This window comes from Paramormyrops kingsleyae, chromosome 13 (assembly GCF_048594095.1).
Source record: "Paramormyrops kingsleyae isolate MSU_618 chromosome 13, PKINGS_0.4, whole genome shotgun sequence".
Lineage (NCBI taxonomy): Eukaryota > Metazoa > Chordata > Actinopteri > Osteoglossiformes > Mormyridae > Paramormyrops > Paramormyrops kingsleyae.
Genome location: NC_132809.1, coordinates 17240708 through 17259305, shown reverse-complemented (window position 1 = coordinate 17259305; position 18598 = coordinate 17240708). Strand labels below are relative to the sequence as shown.

Genomic DNA, 18598 nt, shown 5'->3' with positions numbered 1-18598 from the left:
CCAAGGGTATCGTCGTGAGCCCAGTGTTTGTAATAGTGATTTATGGGATGGTACTTCAGTCAGTGATGGGCGAGGCTCCGTTAGTGAGTCATGAAGACATAAGGCCTAGTACAGATACTCCCAAACGATACATCAATTTGCATGTCGTCTGGTAAAGGGCCACTTTGATGCTGCCCACTGCCTGTCGGAAACGTGGAAGCGTGGACTAATGAGCCATGGTGAATTAAATCAAGTGGCACTTGCTCAACAGCGAAAGTCTGGCGTTCAGCTAATAAGGAAGGAGTCGATTTACAGAGGATGCCTTCCAATTAAACGCAAGGCAGGGGGAGCCCATGTTCTGCCTTTATGCCGGTTGCACATCCAGCCTCAAAGCTGTACTAAGATTTGCACTGGCAACCAGGTTTAGATACTGCTGTTCCACAGCATCATGCTCCTAATGACGTCCTAATGATGCCCAGAAGATGACAGCAACTCTGAGGGGAGCATTCGGCCACAAGCTCGGAGCCTTTCCTGTTAATGCGGCCCATCTACTTTCTGTCTTCATCACTTCCACACAGATTGTCAATACAAGTAGTACAATATTGCTTTGGAATCATACCACTACAACAGACACACTTTCAGAACTGCCAACTTGATTTATGGCAATAGAGACGCAAGCCGATCGCTCGCAGTGCCACAAAAATGTCAAGCCTTGATGGTCATAGGATGTGATGGTGATTAATCTTGAAACATCTTCCGAAACTTTTGTTATCGGGCATCAGTGGCAACTCAACTCATTAAAAGTAAAAGAAATAATAAGTCAAAATAGGAATAATGGGCCTGAATAACAAGAAAACTGCCCGGCTGTTTTGTTACTGGAGCAGCAGTGACTAAAGGCACATTTCCCGAACCCTGAAAGAAAAACGGGCGATGTAAATTTACAGTTAAGAGTCTCCGAGCCTTCACACGGCTCTGATGGAAGCGGCCACTATTTGCCCCTTGCCAAGCCCAGCCCGTGTCAGTGTTCCCAACCGAATGACGCCATAATGGCACAATGCCCTCGCCTGACAGGCCTGCACTTTCAAAAACGGTGACACCTCCCACATACTTCAGCATTAAAAGCCTCCTCACAATGTGCAGTGGATCTGACCCCCATATTTTCAAAAGTTCAAAGGCTCCTGGTGAAGATGAATAGAACTTTTCCCACGTGTGTCCATTAGATATTTCCACCAATAACACTTGGCTTTCTCGGTCTTTGAGTAACTCTTGGTGTACGACTTTGTGAACTCCCCCATGTTTCATGTTTGCTACCTGCTTTGTGCCTCTAGCACTGAACAGTGTGGTGGCATCAGTGTTCGCACCCGTCCCAAGCGTGACCCTAACCCTAACCCTAATCCTAACCCTAACCCTAACCCTAGTCCGTCTGAGCTGGCCACAAGGCCATGGAAACATTCCTCTTCATGGCTGCTTCTAGCGCTCCATAGGTCATGCTAGCTCACTATGATGAAAGACTGCAGCGATAGGGTTAGGGTGGTAGCTATCACAGAAGGCTTCCATGATCATCACAGAAGGCTTCCATGCTCATGCACCATGGGGTCTCGGCCTAATGCAGCTGCCGCCCTCTTTGCTGTTCCCCTTAACAGCCTCAGACAGTAGGTGCATTACATCATCGGGCTCCTCTGGGGACAGGTACACTTTGTCAGCTCAACATCCTTGGGACAACTGACTTTATACAGCATTCAGCATTGTAGCCACTGTAGGCATGTTACTCGAAATTGTTCGCTCTTTTCCAGCTGAGCTTGAAGTACAGCTTGTATAATGGTGTACCCTAGTATCTAAAACGGGGTAAAACGAGCAGATTAAGTACTTGCTGAGGAGCAATCGCTGAATTCCCTTTCAATGTTATCGGTAGGCTCATAGGTTTTTATTAATGTTTATCATGAGTTGGATATATTTGGAGATGTCTGTAATGTTTACCCAGTCTATGAACCCAGTGTTCAGAACATAGCCAATCCAGATAACTACAGAAGAAAATAGCCTCCTCTGTGATCACTGAGTTCGTGGCTTCAGTAGTGTAGCTCATGATAACTGCAATTAGGCTTTGTAGGATAATTGCTTTTTGTGGTGTCCTTTCTTATTCCATCGATATGAACTGCTGTTGGCACCGTCCCCCTCTGGACGACATTTGAGCTGATAGAGATGAGATGTGGACTGTGGGCACTCCTGAGATTACCATCCAACAGAGACTTAATCATGTATTACTCAGGAGTCTGGTGGCATTTGCACTGCCATAGCGTCCCATACAGCAGGGTCTCCCCGAAGTGATTGATGGCGCTACTTCCTCTTTTCATTCAGCTGTCATACTTGTTAAACTGATTCACACAAAGATTGTCGTCAGCACAGGTCATGTTCCCTCAAGCCTCTCAGCCTCTTACAACAACAAAGGTCTCTTGATGCTTATGCATGCCGGTGCCTCCCCGTGACCCACTAGAGGCGGCAGACACTGAGCCGGCAGCCTAGTGGACCACATTAACTCCCAAGCACTCAACCATCAGAGCCATAAGAAGTCCGATGGAAACATAATGTTATGTACAGTGTGTGAGCAACTGTGGGTAAATCTGAAAAGTAACAGCAAGCATTAAATTTTATTGTTGCATTTTGTTTTTAACCACAACTGTGTGTAGGCTGGTATATGTGAGAATGTCTGATTCTAAATGATACTATAAGTAAAAACTGGGAGGAAAATGGAAATCCCATGCTAACCCTAACCACAAAATATCACGTCGCCTGAGAGACTGATCAAATCAACCAGCCCAGGCTTGTTCAATAGCTTCCAAAGCTCAAAAGAGCTGAATTTAGTTATTTTTTAAGCTCCCCAGTGACACCTTAGGAGTCGAATTGCCCCATGAATAGAAGCTTCATTGAGCAGGACAGTGTGTCAGCAGAGCTGAGGGCTATCAGCTGCCAGGCTGACGCCCACATCAGCTCAGCCACGGCCCCGTTTCTTCTCCTGGTCCATTTTCATATCAGTCAACAGGTCACTAACAGTTGTGCATGTGGAAGGGAGCGGATTACCTTCCCGGACAGGAAGTATTCGAATATAGTCCCAAGGGAACGTTCCTGTTTGTTTAGAGACAAAAAAAACACCCTCCCCACGATTCCGGCAGGTTGACTGTATCAGGAGCAGTTAACACTCCACACTGCGGCCACTTAGATCCCTGTGAGAAAGGGCACGTTTAGTTATTCCTGCCTTCAGTGCAGACAGAAAGCAGACAGACGTGAGCTGGGGGCTGTAGGCAGAACTCCTTTGCCAAGGAGAAGTTCCTGTGATGAAACAGTATATTTTTTTTCTGGAACTCTTTGTGATATTTCGATCTGCAAAGAGGAATATTCTCTACGTTTATCCACCAACAGCTGTGGCGATACTTCCCATCCAACCATCTGTCAAACAAAAGATAATTCTTCCTCAGTTCTATATTTATCTTTTCCTAAGCAGATATCCGCGAGTCTACAGAAAGCTTGCTTTTGAAAAATCTTTATTCCAGGTGTCCAAAGCCCACGTTTGAAACAAAGGCCTTGGCAAGGAGATGAGTGAATCTCAACTGTCCACCAAACAGATCATGCGATAACTCACTGTCACTTAGGATTTAATATTCACTCAATGTCTGTCATAATGTCATAACTGCAATTCCGTATGTAGGATGAGCAGCATTTGGTTTGCATAAAATTAACGGATTACAAGAATCAGGACTGAAATGACCCTCAGCATAATGTCATGCATGAAACAGATCTGCTTTGCTGAGAGGAAGTGTCATTGCTGTGATGTTGCTCAGTACTCGTCACTGGGTAAATCACAGCGAATCTGTAGGATTCACCATGTGCTGATATTAGGGCATAGATATAACTTTCAACTTGTGTACATTCCGGGCCCAGCGAGTATATATGTGTGTAAGCTCCTTGCTGAACAATGCAGGTGCAATGAACACACTCCTCTGCCCCTCCACTACCTCTCTGCAAGAAGAGTAACAAATGAATTGTTTTACACTGATAACTTACAATTAGTGCCTAATAATATTACTAATTTACGTGTGTCTGTGCTGATAACGGGCAGAAGGATGACTGGAGGAAACATTTAAGGTGGTCTGACAGCCAGCCAGAAACACTCCAGACTTCAGCTATTTGATAGCTCCTAATGTCATGTTAACACGCCCAGACTTCCTTAAATGGGGTTAGCTCAGGTCCTGGCCCCACTTTCGGTGCCTGTTGAACTGTGTAGCCTAAGGTGTGTGTGATACATTAAAGGTCTGATTACTGATGCCGCACACATTTGTGTGGGGATGGATAAAAAGCAGCTGGTACCCTTCCTTATTAATAATAAACAGCTTGGCCGGTTGTATAATGAGACAGACGCTCCAATGACCGGCATGAAGCAAAGGTTAAGCTGCGTTTTCACTTGGGGAGAAAATGGGGATTAAGCCAGAGATACAGAAACACCATTACGGTTAATTCTCATGCAGTGGATATTGTGCAATTAGCACCAGAGATAGTGTAATACGCAGTGATATTAAACTAACAGTCTACTAAGGATGATGGATTTCAACAGCATTGTCTGAGCAAAGCATCAATGGCACAGGGAAATCAAAACAAACCTTTTAAGCTGAAAAGGTTTAGTGAGCTGGTGCAGCAGAAGTATACCTTAATTGCAGGCCTTTTTGAAGGCCTCATACTTTGAAGGTTTGCATTATAATAAGGAAGAAGTTTTTAGATCTCTTTAATTTTAGTACATCTGCCACCACTGCAGTGTGATAATTCTCTGCTTGCAGTGTTTGGCCCAGATCTATTGGAGGACTGCTCTCTAAGTTGCAGGTGAAATAAATGTCATAGATTCTCAGAAATCTGCATGGCAGCAGTAATGGATTCTGGTATGTTTCTGTAGGCAGTGAGAGGCAGGGGCAGCCTCTGCATGACGTGCAGTGCAACAGTGCCGTACGTCGGTCTCCCGTCTCCCATAACTGAATTCACACTGGGTAAAAAGCGATGTCGAGCGCCTAAACGAGATGGATCAGCAAGGGCTTCTGTGCGTGATTGACGTGCCCCTGATTTGCAGCCCCTGTGGAAACAGTGTGGCTTGCGACTGACATGTTGTCACGGCGAGACGCGCCGGCTGGTACCAGGGCGGCAGCCTCCCGGGGGGGGGGGGTGCTGGAGAACAGGGCACACGCTGCGTCACGTCTGTCCCGTCGTGCTGGGATGCTAAGCCCCAGCCTGCTACAATGCCCACGTTTACCACCATGCGTACCATCCGGGAGGACATGCAGTGCACCAGTATGGGCCGAGAAGCTTCTATTCACCTCTCTGCACCAACAGTAGTGACTCCCAGATGAATGCAAAGCCAGGCTTAGATGCTAACGTGCACACTGTACCTATCAGATAAGTCGGCATCCGAGTACGTTCAAAGCACATGAAGATACCCGAAATACTATATTTTTAACAGAATAAGAATAACCCGAAATCAGAAGAAAGGAGACCTCAAGTAATGAAGCCCGGCTGACCCTGACTGGACCTGCTCCCCCTTTAGGGATTAAAGGGGGTCACTGGGTGGATTAGACAGACTGCAGGGAGTGGCCGCCGGCTCCCCGGGTCTGCGCACTTGTGATAGGTTAATTTTATTAGGAAACTGACACAGTAGTTTTGGAAAAAAGTTATTTTAATAAATAATAAATTCATAATTATAAACATATAATGTCTGATAAAAACAAAGGTTTACTTAAAAAAGGTTAATATACCAAAGCTCTGTAAAAAGCTTACAAGAAGAAAAGGATTTCATCTATATTTAATTTGCGATCTACCTGTTGAGCCTTTCCACTCATAACGGATTGATTGATTAGGTCTGCGGAAGCGGAAAGGGGAAACTTTCGGCGCGATGCCTCATTCTCAGTGATGCTACCACAGGAGAAGCATCGTGTTTGAGTGTTTATTTATATTTCCCCTTTATTCAGGTACGGTATGAGCAAATTATCTCCTGAATTGTTAATCTGTTTGCTGCGCTGTTTTATTTGTGTTTTATTAACATCCTGAATGTATATTGAGTGTGTTTTGAAGCGGTATTCTCAGTTGTAAATTGTTATTTAGTATATGGCTAAGCGGCTAGCTAAAACTTTTCCCCTGGTGGCGGAAATCGAACGATCTACGGCCAGCTTGTTGTACAGTGTGCACTCTGCCCGGGTCAAGCTCAGTAAGACGCACACAAAGCATTTGGGTTTTGATATATTTGTGGGTGTACTTTGTTACGCATTTATTCGTAAGTGAGTCTCCATGATAAGGAGCGGATACAACTAAAGGACAAGTGCTATATGCATTCTTTTTTTGTTTGTATGGTCACTTTCTGTAAATTCTCATTTGTAAATTTAAGGTCATGTTTATTGATTAATAGACCCTTGTAATACTTACCTGTACAGCAGAATGGAATCACGTTCAGTGCTGACAACTGGATGAGCTGAAAGCACATATAATTGGTGCAATATTCTGTTTTGAGCATAACCTTATAAATGCATATTTAATTGTTGGAATATTTTATTTTGGACAAAACAATGTATCTCTGCAGATGTTTTGAAAATAATATACATAAATTCTCAGTGATGCTACCACAGGAGAAGCATCGTGTTTGAGTGTTTATTTATATTTCCCCTTTATTCAGGGTGTTACATTTTGGAGGCACCGCTGGGATGAATGTGGCGGGGACCAGCTACCCCAGATAGACGTCCCCGATCATCATTCACCCTTCTATACATTGATATCCAGGGTGGACGGTAGGGCGTGGTGGCTCAACTGCTGTGTAGAGAGAGACTTGTATGCAATCTGAGGCTAACCATTGGCACCAGGAGAGCTGCATCATCTATTCTGCAAAGAGAAAGTTGTGCATCACGCTGACACTGTCCGTGAGTCAGAGACTGAAATGGAAGTTCCTGAGTTAGAGGACTTGAAGCTACAAGTTGGTGGTGCTTTGTACACATTAACCAGAGATGCTTTGATTGAAGTGTGTGATTTTCTAACTATTGCTGGTCCAACATTTACATATGTATCCGACAAAAGCCGCTCTTCCCTCATTGTACATATTACAAGATATTTAGAGAGAGAAGAGGTAAGTGAATTGGAGGATCAGGGCATGGCAGAGTTATTGATGTTGAATGATAAAGTTAATGAGTTGCAACAGGGTTCTCAAAATAGTACACGAGAACATGCAACCTCAGGTGCAAAACAAACAGATTTGGTGCGGAAGCAGGTCACTCAGCCCTCAAAAGAAGAGCGATTAAAAAATGAGATAGAAGCCCTACGATTAGCATTAGCACTTTCACTACAGGATAAAGAAGATCAGACCCATGCAGCCACGAGGTCAGTGAGTGGGGAAAATAATAGTGCAAGCCCAGGCCGTGTCTCTGCTCAGCAGACCCCCCAACATTGTCTCCCCTTACAGTGGGGCAGAGAATTCAAAATATCGGGCCAGATCGGTGACCCAGGCCAAAAGGACAAGCTCAACTTTTCCAGTCTAGCTCACCAAATTGAGCAGGGCATTAGCAAGGGAGTTCCTGAATTGGAAATTATTGATGCAGTGATTCGGGCAATAGCACCAGGCTTACAACTACGCAGCTACCTAGAAGGCAAGACTAACCTCACATTACCTACTTTGAGGAGGATTCTCAGGTTTCATTATCAAGAAAAAGGCGCAACAGAACTGTATAAGCAGCTCACCTCAGAGGTGCAAGGCAGTAAGGAAACACCACAAAACTTTTTGATCCGCGCCCTAGATTTGAGACAAAAAATCCTGTTTGCCTCACAAGAAGCAGAATCGGGTTTAAAGTATGATCCGGTGCTTGTACAGAGTATGTTTCTCCATACCGTATTGACAGGCCTGCAGAATGATAACATCAGAAGCGACCTCCAACCATTCCTGCAACAAACAACAACAAGTGATGAGCTGCTCCTCGAGAAACTTAACATTGCCTGCGCAAATGAAGCAGAGAGGCAAAATAAAAAGAAACTACTTACCCAACAGCGGCCAACCACTGTGCAGTCAGTTCAATCTGATGACACGCCAGTAGCTAAAAGAGGTAAAAACACACATTGGGAATATACCAGTAAAGCCCAGTCTGCTGTATTAAATGAACTGAAAGAAATGCGTTCTGATATGGCATTATTGAAAAATTTAGGTGCTGAAGTTGCACAAATCAGAGAATCAATCCAACAGCCTAACCCAGCACAGACGCAATATTTGGCTCCAGCAGTAGCGCAAGAGTGCATTCCCCCTCCACAGTTCCAGTATCCATCACAAAACTGCTGGCCTCCCCAAGGACCAGGATGGAGAGGAGACACAGCCCAATATAAGCAAAGGTTTGCACCACAGGGTCAGTATCCTGCCCTGAACCGTGCACGCCTAAGAAAATGCATCAGCTGCCAGCGGAGTGGAAGTGAATATTGCACACATTGCTACAGATGTGGTAGTAGTGAGCACTTCTTCGCAGGATGCAGGGTAAGAGGATCCAGACTAGATAAAGAGGATTCTTTAAATGGAAGAGGGTTACCCCCACGGGGCAGGGAGTAACCAGCAATGGTGGAATGTCCCGGCAGCATTGCTCCCACTGTGGCGTCCCTGGGTGGGACCAGAGACTCAGGAGGTGTGCCTCCTGTAAAAAAGACGCCTACTGTTCTAAAATCTGTCAAGCTGAACATTGGCTTATACATAGAAATCGGTGCAACAGGCATCTTCACTCACAGGTAAACCAGAGTTTTGACGTAAGGGTGAATGCCACCAGCCCCAAGAAACAGGACAGCCGGTCTCGTCTTGTTGCTTTGGTAGGGAAAAGGTGTATGGTTGAGTGCTACATACAAGGCTGTAGAACTCGAGCTTTATGGGACACAGGTTCTCAAGTGTGTATTGTTGATGAAAGATGGAAAGGGAGACATCTGCCAAATGAGAAGTTAAGGGATATCTCTGAGTTACTTGATGCACCTGATGATTTGAAAATCACGGCTGCTAACGGGCAGAGCATGCCTTATACTGGCTTCATTGAGGTCACTTTTGGATTGGCTGCAGATGACGCTGACCCCAAAGAACTTGTTGTCCCCATGCTGGTGATGAAGGGTGGAAGACTCTCACAGCCCATCCTAGGCTTCAATGTCATTGAGCGAATAGTGAAGACCATCACTACAGCACAGCTGGATGCTATGGAAGCACGGGAGTTATATGAGACCTTAAGAGCGGCTTTCCCAAGTCTTGAGGAAGAAAATGTTGCTGCCTTCATTGATCTAGTGTCTGCTGAACAGTCATGTGACTATATCGTGAAAACAACAAAAGGGAAAGTCATTGTACCAAAACACACCTCTGTGCAGATCGATTGTAGAGTGCAAACACAACCACTAAAGAAGGACACTACACTTCTCTTTGAGCCTGATGTAAATCCCCAGTGGGCCGAGGGCCTTGAGTTTTGTGAGACCTTAGTAAAACTCAGGAGTGGTGTTCCATCTTATATTGCCCTCGACGTACAAAACCCTACTGATCACGATATTGAGTTGTTGGGAAAAACTATGGTGGGTACCATGCAGCAAGTTCAGGCCGTGTACCCAGCTACCATTTTAGAGAAACCCAACCATCGCTTTCCCGCCTCAGTGAGTCGAGTGAATGCAGAGAGTGAGCAGGTTACTGACCCTTCATGGGATCCACCAATTGACCTGAGCCATCTGAATGAATCCGAAAAAGAAGTAGTGCAGAACATGCTTCGCAAGGAATGCTCCACCTTCTCCAAATCAGATGATGACATTGGGTGTATAGAGAAACTGAAGTTGAGAATCTCGTTGAAGGATATGGATCCTGTAGCGCGTACTTACCTATCTGTGCCCAAGCCTCTATATAAAGAAATGAAAGATTATCTGCACAACCTTATTGCACAGGGATGGGTTAAAAAGTCCAACTCATCTTATGCCTCACCGGTTGTCTGCGTAAGAAAAAAAGATGGTAGCTTACGTCTCTGCGTGGACTACCGCGAGCTAAACAAGAAGACCCATCCTGATCGCCAACCGATTCCTCGGGTGCAGGACATCCTTGACAGTCTTGGTGGCCACTCATGGTTTTCATTACTAGACCAGGGGAAGGCCTACCACCAGGGTTTTATGGAGGAAGGCAGCAGGCCTTTGACTGCATTTGTGACACCATGGGGCCTGTATGAATGGATTAGGATTCCATTCGGGCTAATGAACGCACCGGCAACCTTCCAACGCTGTATGGAAGAGTGTTTGGAAGATGTGCGAGACAACATCTGTGTCCCCTACCTGGATGATACTCTAGTGTACAGTCAGTCATTTGAAGACCATGTGGACCATGTCAGGAAGGTGCTTCAGCTGTTGAGAAAGCATGGAATCAAACTAAAACCCAGTAAGTGTGAATTATTTAAACGTGAGGTCCGCTATCTGGGAAGGATTGTTTCACCTGAAGGTAGCAAAATCGATCCAGCTGACACCCTTGCAGTGAGAGCTTTGAAGGAGAAGAAACCAAGAAATGTGGGAGAACTACGGGCAATCCTGGGCTTGTTAAGTTATTACCGGCAGTACATACAGGACTTCTCCCGTATCGCGGGGCCACTTTATGACTTACTGAAAGGGACCACAGAAGATAATGTACCCCAAAATAGGATAAACACAAGACGATTTACAGGGAAGAGAAAAGGAGTACCGTCACACAAACCGATAGAGTGGACTGAAAAACATCAATGCATTATGGAACGGCTAATAGACTGTCTGGTTGAGCCGCCAGTCCTCGGGTTCCCAGACTTCTCACAACCATTCATCCTCCATACAGATGCCTCTAATCAAGGTCTTGGGGCAGTTTTATATCAACGACAAGATGGGAAACTCCGTGTGATAGCTTATGGCTCCCGGACATTGACTGCCGCTGAACGTAATTACCATCTTCACTCGGGAAAATTGGAATTCCTTGCCTTGAAGTGGGCGATCACAGAAAAATTCCGAGATTACCTGTATTATGCGCCTACATTTACGGTATTCAGCGATAATAATCCGCTCACATATGTCCTGTCAAGTGCCAAGCTCAACGCAACCGGATGCAGGTGGGTAGCAGAGCTTGCAGACTTCCATTTTACGATCCGTTACCGTCCCGGTAAAGAAAATGTGGATGCTGACAGTCTGTCAAGAATGCCTGTAAATGTCGAAGAGATGATTGGACAGTGTACTGAAGAGTTTACATCAGATTGTGTGGCAGCAACAACCCAAGCTGTTGAGACTCAAGACTCCAGCTCACCATGGGTTTACCAAGTACTTACCTCCTTCCAATGTACAGCAGAGAGTGAAGAGACATGTAAACCATTCTCAGTTGCTGAGATTCGACAGGCACAACAAGATGACAAGGACATTGGTCCAGTAATGCAATGTAAGGTGAAGGACAATAAGCCATCAGGACATGGACTTGATGCCCTCAGCAAGCAAAGTAAGTGTCTACTGCGTGAGTGGGAAAGACTTCATGTTGATGAAAATGGCATTCTCCACAGAAAGACAACAGATAAGACACAGCTTGTATTACCTGGGAGATATAAAGCCACTGTATTACAGGAGTTGCATGATGAGATGGGCCATCAAGGCATTGATCGAACAACATCACTGATCAGAGAGAGATTCTTTTGGCCTTACATGCAAAAGGAAATTGAACATTATGTGGCAAGGACTTGTACTTGTCTGAAGCAAAAGGCACCATCTAAAGAAACACGGGCACCTCTTACCAGTATTGTCACTACACAGCCGTTCGAACTGGTATCAATAGATTTTCTCCACTTGGACAAATGTAGTGGCGGATATGAATATATATTGGTAATCGTTGATCATTTCACTCGTTTTGCGCAGGCTTATGCCACCACCTCCAAGTCTGCCAAGACGGTCGCTGATCGAATATTCAATGATTATGCCCTGAAGTTTGGACTACCGATGCGGATACACCACGATCAAGGTGGCGAATTTGAGAACCAGCTCTTTCACCAGCTGAAAAAGAACTGTGGTATACTAGGATCGCGAACGACACCCTATCATCCACAAGGAAACGGGCAAGTCGAACGTTTTAATCGAACGTTGCTACAAATGCTAAAGACACTTACTGAAAGACAGAAGACAAATTGGAAGGAGTCTCTGAATAAGTTAATCTATGCATATAACTGTACGCGATGTGAGGTAACGGGCTTTTCCCCTTTTTACCTCCTCTTTGGAAGGTCTCCAAGGTTACCTATTGATCTTTTGTTTGGTTTCACCTCTGAGTCAGGAAAAACAGACCATCGAACATATATGGAAAGATGGAAACGAGAAATGCAGGAAGCATATGACATAGTACAAGAGAATGCAAAGAAGTCAACAGAGAGAAATAAAAGATATTACGATGAGAAAGTGAAAAGCTCAGTATTGTATCCTGGTGATCGTGTCCTTGTTAGAAATTTGACACCTAGAGGAGGCACTGGAAAGCTTCGCAATCACTGGGAACAGAATATCCATGTTGTAATCCGCCAAGTCGGAAAGGACACTCCAGTTTATGAAATTAAGCCTGAACAGGGGAGAGGAAGATCAAGAACCATACATCGCAACCTGTTGCTGCCATGTGATCACTTACCCCTGGAGACCCAGCCAAAAGCAGTATCAAAACAAAGGAAAAGAAAGACTGTGACAGATGCCGAGAATGCAGACCGGGAAGAGGAAACCGACGGAGATGGATGTGTGTACTACTACAAGCCAGTAGTACAGCCTCAAGCAACCACTGAGGGAAGGATTATTGAGCATACCAGTATACCAGAGGATAGTGATCAAGGGACACCAGTGCTGAGTGATAACAGACCAGTGGTTGAAGAAACATCCATGACAACCATGAATGAGTCTGAGATACAGCAAGAGAATGTGTTGCAGGAAGATGATCAGAGTGAGGATGCTCAACTAGTTGAAGAAGCACAGAATGAGACTGATGAGATCCCAGTATCCCCGCATCCAGATTTAGGTGAAGAGGACACAGCGCAAGTACGTGACTTACCTAGGAGAGAGAGGCGAGCCCCTAAAATATTCACCTATGACCAGCTTGGGACCCCAACATGCTATAATGTAGCACATGCAAATGAAATGCCTTACCAGTATCAACCCATGCTGCATAGAGGAGTTCAGCCAGTGACTATGTGGACAAATCAATTCCAAGTTTACCAACCCTTATTCATAAAAACATATTAGACGTACAATGGATACTGAAAAGGAAAGATCACTAGGTTTGATGTGGTCATGTATAGCCAGTGCATCTATGTTTATTGTTATACTGTGATTAGTCGCTACATTGGTAGTCTCCCAAAGACGTAGTTAAGAGAACTAGAACATATCAGGTTGGGAATCCTTGAAGTCATACATTTTGAGATGTCGGGACGACATCTGATTTTGTCGGGGAGTGTGTGATAGGTTAATTTTATTAGGAAACTGACACAGTAGTTTTGGAAAAAAGTTATTTTAATAAATAATAAATTCATAATTATAAACATATAATGTCTGATAAAAACAAAGGTTTACTTAAAAAAGGTTAATATACCAAAGCTCTGTAAAAAGCTTACAAGAAGAAAAGGATTTCATCTATATTTAATTTGCGATCTACCTGTTGAGCCTTTCCACTCATAACGGATTGATTGATTAGGTCTGCGGAAGCGGAAAGGGGAAACTTTCGGCGCGATGCCTCATTCTCAGTGATGCTACCACAGGAGAAGCATCGTGTTTGAGTGTTTATTTATATTTCCCCTTTATTCAGGTACGGTATGAGCAAATTATCTCCTGAATTGTTAATCTGTTTGCTGCGCTGTTTTATTTGTGTTTTATTAACATCCTGAATGTATATTGAGTGTGTTTTGAAGCGGTATTCTCAGTTGTAAATTGTTATTTAGTATATGGCTAAGCGGCTAGCTAAAACTTTTCCCCTGGTGGCGGAAATCGAACGATCTACGGCCAGCTTGTTGTACAGTGTGCACTCTGCCCGGGTCAAGCTCAGTAAGACGCACACAAAGCATTTGGGTTTTGATATATTTGTGGGTGTACTTTGTTACGCATTTATTCGTAAGTGAGTCTCCATGATAAGGAGCGGATACAACTAAAGGACAAGTGCTATATGCATTCTTTTTTTGTTTGTATGGTCACTTTCTGTAAATTCTCATTTGTAAATTTAAGGTCATGTTTATTGATTAATAGACCCTTGTAATACTTACCTGTACAGCAGAATGGAATCACGTTCAGTGCTGACAACTGGATGAGCTGAAAGCACATATAATTGGTGCAATATTCTGTTTTGAGCATAACCTTATAAATGCATATTTAATTGTTGGAATATTTTATTTTGGACAAAACAATGTATCTCTGCAGATGTTTTGAAAATAATATACATAAATTCTCAGTGATGCTACCACAGGAGAAGCATCGTGTTTGAGTGTTTATTTATATTTCCCCTTTATTCAGGGTGTTACACACTCACACCAGGGTTAAATACTCTTCACTGAATCAATTTGCTGGTTTCTGTAGTGCTTTGGCTTTTGGGCTCTCTGCTCATTTTTCCACGACCTCCACAGCCTTCCTTAAAGTGGCCTTGTTCACGCTTTGCTCACTAACTATTTTGGTGGGAGGAATAACACATACCTGCATATACCAGATACATTATGCAGTTAATTAATATTCACAGCATGTAATATGTCATTTTTAAATGCAGAAATGATGGGTTAATGTTAGCAGAAATTATATGAGAGGGAGAGAGAGAGAGAGAGTGAGAGAGAGAGAGAGAGAGAGAGAGAGAGAACTGGAGAAACTAAGGAGTGTATGATATAAATCAAAGCTCATCTGCACCAAAGCCTTTGTGCAGAGATTATCCCAGTCCCAGCTTCTTATGGGAGGCAAAGATAAAAGCAGGTGTGGAGCAGGAGACTCCGTCCTGTCCCCTGACCAGTCCTGCAAGCAGCAAACCATTAATCACATATCTTCTGTGGGCCAATTAGCAGGGCTGCCAAGAAGAGCCCGTTCCCCTTGCCATTGTTTCAGAGGAGCTCGCAGTCGGTCCGCAGAGTGAAGCCGTGGGGCCGAGATGCGAACCTTCTGATGATACGGATATGATGAATTCATAAAGACGGAATTACTGCCTTTCTACAGCACAAACATGAATCGTATTGAAAAAGGCCATTTTCATTCAACAGACAAAAGCTTGCTGTTGTCTTTTTGTCTAAGGATTCGCTTCGGTCCATTTCCATGCGCACAATTGCATCACATTCCTGTGCAACACAAAGGAAGGGTTCCTTTTGTCGCCTGTGCGTGTTTAGCCCAGGCGTGGGACTGATTGTAAATGTGAAATCAGGTATCACAGGCCCAGTTTCTCAGGAGCCTCTGGCTGCTCCTCTGGCAATCACCAAATTCACACATTACCATGGTGACGAGGTTCTGTTCGCGCATCATTTGTCAGCGGCAAACAACCACAGGAAGTATCCCGCTGCCTTAAGCGCTTCAGCGTTTCAGGTCTTCAATTTCTCTTGGAGTTTCTGGACTGTTAGAACATTGGCTAAAACTGAAACTGAATAATACATAACCTTAAGGATCCTTTATTCCTGACAACATGATATTCAGTTTCCGCCCAAATTCTAGCCAGCTAGGAAAGTGTTTAGACAGGTAAGACGGTTGGATGTGGGCCCAGTTCGATCAGAAGGAGATGGCCTGGGTGTCCTCTGGCTGAGGCGACCACGGCACGAACAGACGATTCCTGATAGCACCTGGCTGTTCTTTCTGCTGCCCAGTGAACGGACGCGACTGGGAGGCCAAAGCCGGGGCATGAGGTGTGAAATTCGAGATTCTTAAATAGTACGTGGGTACGGCCTCTCCACATGGCACCGAGACACCTCGACAGAAAAACTGCATAATGAAATTCCATTCCAATAAATGTCCAAAGCCATATATTCAAAAAGAAACCCACATTCATAAAATCATTTTGAGATGTAATCACATTAGCAGGGTGAAGGACAACAGCGGCATTATGTTCCATATGAACATAAATATGTAAATAGTGTAGAGAGAGCGATGGCATGTTAAAATTAGAGCATTCTGGTGGCTGGTGTAATTTTTTTTTCTTCAGGTAACTCTATAATCCTGCAGGAAAATGACTTTGAATAAGGAAAATCCTCTGGCAGCAAGGATGTCACTTATCCTGTAAAATTGCAGGGAATTCTCATTAATTTTCGTAACGGAGGAAGCTATTCCGTAGTTTCCGCAAAGCTAATTTGCACCCATGAGTTAACGGGTTTCGTTTAATATTATTCAAACTATTATATGAACTATTCAACCTTATCAAGAACAACAATAATAAAAATGATGCGTGACCTCGGACTGGATAAGTGACCTTGCGCGGCTCAGTGGGCAGTACTGACATCTCAGCCCTCCAGGGTGGGGGGTGTGAACGGCCCCCCGGTCCGCATATGGAGCTCACATGCCCTTCCCTTGCTGTGCGGGTTTCCCATTTCCCATTGTGTATGTGCCCCATCCGGGGAGTTTCCCCACCCATAACCCAGTACTGACTGGGGATGTGTTTGGGTGATGAATGGCTGATAGTTTACTATAAAAATTACAGAAAATGATACATGTGGAGCACATGTCAAAACATCCTCTTTTGGAACGTTTCCCCTTTAAGTGGGAAGTCTAACTGTTATAAATGTTGTCCCCCCCCCCCCCATCACCCCCAGGGAACACAATTCTTTTTCCTCTCTATGGATTACTGTATATTTAACTTTACAGCCGTGGGGATGTTCTTGTTAAGGAACTGGATTTGTCAGCAGAAGGTTCCAGTTTGAGTCCCTGGAGGACCTTAATCTGGAGTTATTTAATCTAAAGTGCACGGGAATTATACCCAGTTTATCACTGTCCTCGCAGTCGCAGGTGACAGCTGATAATTTGGGTAAAGTGTGTGAGCTTTATTTCAGATGTACGACAGCCTGGAGTGAGAGCTGCTGTGGGTTTGCGCTGACTCGGCAGTCTGCTCCGCCTAGCGACACTTTCTGCGAACGCATGGTGCGCAAACCGGCTGGTTTTCACGGTGACTTCGACGCGCTGCCAGAGCTCGCCCCACACTATGCAGACAGGATGGGGAGGAGTGATACTTTAGCAAGGAATTGGGCGCCGGTCTCCATGAGCCAACGGCTGCTGAGAGGCATTTGCGGGAAAATCTGCCGTACATCAGGTTGCAGATTTGAATCTAACCCTGAGCTGCCCCAGAACATCCATGTCATCCCCTTAAAATCAACGTGTCTCCATGTGCCTCCATGCAGCCCCGCTGTCAATACCAGGCAGTTCTTCAAAAGGCAAGCTGCAGTGCCACCAGTATCATGCACATGTGAGCCTGAAGATACATCCCAGTCGCTGAGTGGTGCGGCTTTCAGCAAAGCTCTTCACCCGTCAGCCAAGGACTTCACGCGGCCTGACCTTTTCTCCCTGCTTTATCCGCTCTCTCTGATAAATAATCCGAACGCATACATCCAACTGACGGTCACCAGCATAAATATGTGGTTTCCATGCTTCCCCTTTGCAATCAACCTTAATTTTATAAGGTGAGTGTTTAATATGACAGACAGCAGTCTGAAAATGTGTCTTCTATTCAACAGAATTTCCTCATGCCAGCATTTTGATGCACAATAATCCATAGCATTACCTCCCCATAAATGTATGTAACATACAGTACTTCTGATTTTCGCTTTTAGATATGTTTACTGGAGCCATTTTAGTCATGGTGTGTAAATGTACCGCAAATTTTTGTATGTCATGGTTTTTCTTTCTTTTTATAATAAACAAGCTCCTCTGTCAAGGGTACAGCTGCAATATCCGATGTTTTACTGGATCTATTACCTTCTGGTAATTTGACAACCAGGCTAATTAGGGCCCTTGAACAATAATCCAATGCCACATCTAGCTTTTAGTTTATTAAGACGTCAACTGTAGGATTCATGTTTTATCTTGATTAAAAAAGCAAATCCTGTCCTCTTCTCCTGTTAGTGATCGATAGTATCCTGTAATCTAGACGGATTCCTGAACTATGACAGGAATGAAGTGATTAAGGTAACAAGCCAACAAGCCTTCACTAGACAGAACACACCTCACACAGATCTTAGCTGTGGGACTGACCCAGAGAGAGGCACCGGGGGAGCCACAGAGCGGTCACACACACACACACACACACAGGTTTGTAATTATATCTTTGTGGGGACTCTCCATTCATCCCTATGGAGAAACCTGTAATCCCAACATGACAACCTTAACCCCTACCCAGCCGTAACCTTAACCATAAGTAAACAAACAAAATACAAGACTTTTGGCACCTGAAAAAGGGTCCCCACAATGTCAAAAAACAGGTTTTTAGTACATTGTGGGGGAAATTTGGTAATATAACCCTAATCCACTCCCGCACACACACACACACACATACACACAGCTTTTCCGTGGTTCACAGCTGACCTTCCATGGCGTACTTCATGTCCATGGCGAAGAGAGTCCATGTCACCTCTGCACTGATCTTTCCAATGTTCAGCTCTTGTGGAAACCT

The 18598-nt window shown here is 44.5% G+C and overlaps 1 protein-coding gene across 3 annotated transcripts in view; it reads right to left on the bottom strand.

Moving 5' to 3' along the window:
- LOC111846757 (protein unc-13 homolog C-like) overlaps nucleotides 1-18598 on the bottom strand; it is an 85228-nt gene that overhangs the window by 21113 nt on the left and 45517 nt on the right. For all 3 annotated transcript variants that reach the window (XM_023817301.2, XM_023817304.2, XM_023817302.2), the window contains exon 18: nucleotides 18511-18596. In XM_023817301.2, the coding sequence (XP_023673069.2) occupies nucleotides 18511-18596 (86 nt within the window). The remainder of the gene's footprint in view (nucleotides 1-18510; nucleotides 18597-18598) is intronic.